Source organism: Octopus bimaculoides, chromosome 23, assembly GCF_001194135.2.
Source record: "Octopus bimaculoides isolate UCB-OBI-ISO-001 chromosome 23, ASM119413v2, whole genome shotgun sequence".
NCBI classification, from domain to species: domain Eukaryota; kingdom Metazoa; phylum Mollusca; class Cephalopoda; order Octopoda; family Octopodidae; genus Octopus; species Octopus bimaculoides.
In genome coordinates, this window is record NC_069003.1 from 7,287,162 (window position 1) to 7,293,744 (window position 6,583).

General features: G+C 35.9%; 1 protein-coding gene across 1 annotated transcript in view; it reads right to left on the minus strand.

Moving 5' to 3' along the window:
- The window catches only part of LOC106869056 (serine/threonine-protein kinase Sgk1), a 21,678-nt gene extending 15,976 nt beyond the window's left edge, over positions 1–5,702 (minus strand). Inside the window, exons 1-4 of the mRNA XM_014914566.2 lie at positions 5,542–5,702; positions 4,143–4,236; positions 2,306–2,355; positions 1,184–1,241 (exon numbers count right to left, since the gene is read on the minus strand). Coding sequence (XP_014770052.2) covers positions 1,184–1,241; positions 2,306–2,355; positions 4,143–4,145 — 111 coding nt within the window. The 5' untranslated portion in view covers positions 4,146–4,236; positions 5,542–5,702. The remainder of the gene's footprint in view (positions 1–1,183; positions 1,242–2,305; positions 2,356–4,142; positions 4,237–5,541) is intronic.
- Between the last annotated feature and the right edge of the window lie 881 nt (positions 5,703–6,583).

Consider the following 6,583-nt stretch of genomic DNA (forward strand, 5'->3'; position numbering starts at 1 on the left):
CACACACACACACACACATATATATATATATATATATATATATATATATATATACATACATATATACGACAGGCTTCTTTCAGTTTCCGTCTACCAAATCCACTCACAAGGCTTTGGTCGGCCCGAGGCTATAGTAGAAGACACTTGCCCAAGGTGCCACGCAGTGGGACTGAACCCGGAACCATGTGGTTGGTAATATGGAACATATCTTTCCAGAGGTAAAAATGGGTTTATGTAGAGCCAACACCCCTACCTGGAGAAAAAGCAAAGTAATAGAAGCGTTGAAAGGCACATGTCTCAGTGGTAAGAGTGTTGGGATCACAATCATAAGGTAGTGAGTTCAATTCTTGGAGCGGGCTGTGTGTTGTGTTCTTGAGCAAGACACTTTATTTCATGTTGCTCCAGTTCACTCAGCTGTAGAAATGAGTTGTGATGTCACTGGTGCCAAGCTGTATCGGCCCCTTTGCCTTTCCCTTGAATAACACAGGTGGCATGGAGAGAGAGGGGGAGGCTGGTATGCATGGGCGACTGCTGGTCTTCCACAAACAACCTTGCCTGCACTTGTACCTCGGAGGCTAACTTTCTAGGTGCAATCCCATAGTTATTCATGACCAAAGGAGGGGGTCTTTACTCTTTACCCTTTACGGAAGCATCGATGATAATTCAAAAACCAATGGGACTTGCAGGTGGGAAGGCCTTATGTAGTGCAGCAAAGTCTGAAAGGAAGTTGCAAGGCCAATTCCCTTTTCTGACCCTCGGGAGGAAAACAACCCAAAGTTGAGAACAGCAGTAAAGAGTCATCAATGGCCATGGATTCATAAGGAGAAAGGGGCCTAAGCGGCCAAAAGAAATAAAAGCATAGTATTTACCTTTTAGCATGCAGTAGAGTTAGCATGTTTCTGTATGAGTTTTCTCCCCTGTCAATGTTACACAATGTGGCTGCAGCTACAGGGGAGAAAACTCATATGGCGCCATGGTGCACCTAAGCATGCTAAAGATTAATCAATGTGGAAACATAATAAATGTAAAGTAGAATCATTGTAAAAGCAAATTAGAAATAAAATCTTAGAAAGTCAGAGGCAGGAGAATAAAAGAACAGAGATTTTGAGATGAGAAATATTTAAAATAGAAAGATAGCAATGAAAAATTTCAACAAAATACTTGTGTATAAACTAAGAATTACCTTTCCAAAACTACCTTTGCCAATAACTTTCAAAAATTCAAAATCACTTGGTCTGACACTGTGGAAACAAATATATATAAAATTGTTATTAAGATATCGTTAAAATGACAAGAAAAATTAATTAATTAGTTACACAACTAATTAGCATTTCAAGACAGCTAGTATAGGCATTTTAGTGTATCTTGGGAGGGTCACTATGCCAATAATGAACACATGCACTGGCTCTCTTTCACTTCTTTCATTATTATTATTATCAGTTAATTTGTTAATATTTAACCAATTAACTAATTGATTGATTGATTAGTCATTCTATCGACCAACCAATCAATCACTCAGCGTTTGTCAGTTCTTCCATCACCATTTACAACCTCCTCAATGACATGCCCTCTCTACTCCAGGGATGGCCAAATGATTAATGAAACAATCAAGTAATGATACTCCAAAGACCACTTGGGCTACCAACCTCATGATTATCAGGATGAGGTAGACCCAGGAAGACATGAGATGAGGTAGTGGCGTATGATCTTCAGATGTTGAATCTTATAGAGGTGATGACAAGTGACCGAGACCTTTAGTGATTTGCTATGCTTGAGAAGACATGTTAGGCTAATGTGAAATTGTAGTCATGGTCAGTTTCATGTACAAGGCACCCAGTACATCCTGTGGAGTGGTTGGTGCTAGGAAAGGCATCCAGCCATGGAAACCAAACTAAAACAAATTGAAGCAGTGCAGTTCTCCCGCTTACCAGCCCTAGCCAAACTGTCTTACCCATGCTAGTGTAGGAGCTTGCTTAGCCCTGCCTAACTGAGATTCAAAAAACAATTCTCTACACTTGCTGCTTGTCAGACAACTGTCTGATTCCTTTCTCATTAATCTCCTGGGAGATAAAACACAAAGGAATCAGACAGTCATCTGACAAACAACAAGTATGAAGATTTAGTTTTGAATCTCAGTTCGGCAGGACTAAGCGAGTTCCTACACCAATATGAAAGCAGACGCTAAGTGATAAAGATGATAGTGATCAAATGACTATGCGGACATAAGTTAAAGATACTGGACAACTGACCAAGCGGTAATCATTTAAAAATTTAAGAATGTACCGTAAATCATTACAATACCTACCTTGGCTTCTCACTGGGACCAAGATTCACTGGATTACTATCTTTACCATTCTGAAAGGATAAGAACAAATGTCAATAAATAAAATAAGTAGCTGGCCAAAGATGTTAACTCTTTAGAATTGAAACTGACCATATCTGGCCAAAATATTCTACCTGCTTTATATTCAATCTGGCCAGGTCCCACCTATCACACTTACCCTACACTGTCAGTGTAAAAATAAACAATCACATCTTCAGAATCTTGAAGCTATGAGGTAATACTTGATCAATTTAAAACAATGTGAATAAATAAGCATTACATTCCTGTAACTTAGCAGTTCAGCAAAAGTTCTGAGGTCGATTTTTTTTTTTTGGACAAAAACCCTTCAAGGCAGTGCCCCAGCATGGTCACAGCCAAATGACCAAAGCAAAGAAGATAAAAGATGTATAGACAGAGTCTGGTAAACATAAAAATAAAAATCCCTCCAAAAACTAACAAAACAAAACAGACTAATATGTGTGTGTGTGTGTGTGTTCATGTAGCAAGAATAAATAATCTCGAGTAAATCCCATGAAGTAGTGTAATCTGATAATCTGATAATCTATACATACTTATAGCCTTGAAACAGATACTGCAACTTTCTAAACAAGGTTCGACCTACTTCTTTATAACAATATATATTTACCAAGTTGCATTGTAAACACCAACAATGTTGGAAGGAATACAACAACAAGCAAAACTATAAAAGAGAAACACTAAACAAAGAAGACAAATGAGTTAGCTTAATGAGAATCCTGATGAGACAGCATAATTAACATAATACCATTTATAGATACAGTAATTTGACTCAACACAAATATTTATGGGGAAAACTGACATCTCTCTCTCACTTTTTCTCTCTGGCTGTGTGGTAAGAAATTTGCTTCCCATCCACATGGTTCTGGGTTCAGTCCCACAGAGTTTATTAAACCAGATTTTGGACAGCCTTCCCTGTTATCAATCTTCACCTGCTTCCAAGGAAGATAATATTTTCCCATACATAAGGCGGCGAGCTAGCAGAATCATTAGCATGCTGGGAGAAATGCTCACTGACATTTCTTCTGTCTTTACATTTTGAATTCAAATTCCACTGAGGTTGATTTTGCCTTCCATATTTTCAGGGTCGATAGAATAAGTACCAGTTGAACACTGGGGTCAATGTATTAAACTTACCCTCTCCCCGAAATTGCTGGCTTTGTACCAAAATTTGAAACCAATATTTCCCCATATATATATACCCACACATACCTGCTCCTGTCCCTCTATCGCTTTCACACCCCACTCAGTTGAGGGGCCTAATCTTGCAAGATATATATAAATGTGTAGGGGTGTGTGTGTGTGTGTGTGTGTGTTTGTGTTTCTTTGTCTTAACACTGCATGATAGTTGCAAATGCATATCTCTGTCATAGAAGCAGTGTCATTCATTTCCAATATTCTGTGAGAATATGACTAGCTATGGGGGAAATATTAGCTTGCTTGGAAACAGGTAAGTGTTGGCAACAGGAAGAGCATTCAGCTGTATAAAATCTGCTTCAACGACTTCTGCCTGACCAATGCAAGCGTGGAAAAATAGACGTTAAAGATGATGGAGAAAGAATGAAAACTTCTATGGGTGTATGTTTTTGTGTTTGTCCTCACTACTGCTGCTTAATTATCAACAGAATAAGTACCAGATGTAAAAAAAAACAAAAAAAAAAACAAAGATAAGTTCTGCAGTTGATTTGTTCAACTAAACCCCTTGAATGTGGTGCCCCAGCATGGCCATAATTCAATGACTGAAACAAGTAAAAGATTAAAAGATAAAAGATACAATATTTACCATGATAGGATCGGAATCGTAAAAATTCTCAGTATCAACAGTTTCTTGAGCATTTCTGGAATTGTCCAGTGATAGAAAAGCCCGGACGTCTGGGCTGGAAGTAAAAAAAAAAAGAAAGAAAAACAACAATATACTGTTAAGTGGCAAACAAATGGGAGTAACAATGAACAATAACATTTTACTATGAGCATTTTTTGGTGAGGAGAATGAATATGAATATATTGTTATAAGTATGTACCCCAGGATATCATAGTTCATTGGTGTGTAAAGAGGGATATTTACATAAAGTGAAGTGTTTGGTTTACTTACATTTAACAAAAAATCAAAAACTATTGAAATTATATGGAGGGTTAAACCAAATTGCAGTATGATTTTTTTTTTTTTGAGATTTTGGTTACTGAAACTATATGGAAGGTGAAACCAAATTGCAGTATGGTTTTAGGAGATTTTGGTTACATTAGCTGTTCCAGATTAAACCAGATAAATAGTTTGGAATATTTCTTGTGGGGAAATGTTTCTGCATTAGATTTAAGAAATTCTTGGGGATGTTAGATTTCACATTAAGGCTATATGGTGTGTTAAACCACAACATAATGTTTTCCCATGGGAGTGGGAATTTTATTAGTTATTCCAGATTGGAAGTATAGCTAATTTTTTCTTGAAACCCATAATTCTTCATTGCTTTGATCAAGTCAGATCCATTTCACTGTCCTTTGGGCAGACACTAAAATACTTTCTCCCAATATTATTCAGTATTGGAAATAAACTTAATTCTTCTCTCTAATCCATTATTCTCCAATGCTTTGCTTAGGTGGTTAACATCTCCATTGAATGTTCTTTTGTCTGAGGAGATGTTAATGATCTTTTGATCAATGTAGTTGATAAGGTCCTTAAAAATGATAAAGTGGGGATGAGGGTCAAAATCTTGAAGATGTAAATGAACTTTTTGTTTTGTTTTCCTTGTGTTTTGTCTGGAAGGCTGTTTAGATATAAGGTAATCTTTAGAAAGTTAACTGTCATTATGTTTGTAGTTGTGACAAGTCTTAGTTCTTTAAAAGTACTAAGTCTTTCCTTACTGTATGCTATATACTTATGTTGTTAAAAATAGCTGAACCCATCATCTCTGTAGAGGCTTATGCCTAAAATGTTAAATCTCAAGTTGAACCTAAAAAGGACAATACAACCAAATTGCAGACCTCTGAAATATAACTACCTTTGTTTTAATTATTAAAATGATGAAGAATTTAATAAAATAAACTCATTTAAAGCTGGTGATTGGAACAAATTAAAATGAAATTTGAATGTATGAATTTTATAATATATAGGTAGGATAAGATAAAAGGATTTCTGAAGTACACTTTTCTTAATAATAATAATAACAACAACAATGTTAACTTACTGAAGAGAAAGTTTTGGGTGTGTCACTAATTTCTGTATGAAATCATCCAAGCCATCCCTTCGCTGCCGTATGAAATCAGGATCTAAATTTCCAAAGATTTTTTTTCCTGGTAATTTTAGATTGGCATCCGGGTGTACCTTTTTCACCTATTAAGACAGAGAGAGAAAAAAAAAATATTAATAATAATAATACCCTAGGCATTGGGAAGGTACTGAACAAGAAATGGAAACAAAATTGAAAGAAAAAGAAAAACACATGATAATATATGGAAATAAGGATAACTCAATGTGGGAGACCTGAAGATAGAAATAATTCCTATCTTATAATAGGTGCATTAGGCATAGTTAAAAGACATACAAATGTGTAACCAAAACACCAGGTGTTACAAATATATACAACCTACAGAAAATAGCGCTGCTTGGCTTTGCACACGTCCCTACATAAAGCACTTTCAATACAGTAAAAATAACAACACCAAAATAAACCACAATGCATTCCCCAGGCACACAGAGCTGCACTCAGTAGTGTAGTGAGAGCACATAATAAAAATAAGACTAGTGAGTAATAAGAATAAAAAAACTTGCAAAAAAGAAACATATCTAATAATTCAATATAACACCTGTTACTGAAGAAGCACATGTACGCTGAAATCATATGATGTAGTAGTTCCAGTGTTCTTATCTGTGCTCCTAGCACAGTACATCTAAATGTGAGGATATCTCATGGCAAATCCTGCAGTATACGGTGTCCTTATAAAACATCCACTTTAAGTAGAATATACAGATTGCCATTTGGTATTAATAATGCTTCCATCACTAATATATATTTTTTTAAATGTTTTCACTTTACAAATGATGGCAGTAGACACAATAAGAGTAAGCTTTACATTTGACAGAAAAACCAGAATGCTAGAGGGTTAAATTTAGATTACTTGGAAAAGAGGAGGTTTGTGCCAAAGGACCGAGTGTGGTCGGTCTCAGGCAGGTTGGCATAAAATGAGTTAAGATGAATCAGTTATAATGAAAAAAAAAAAAAAAAAAAA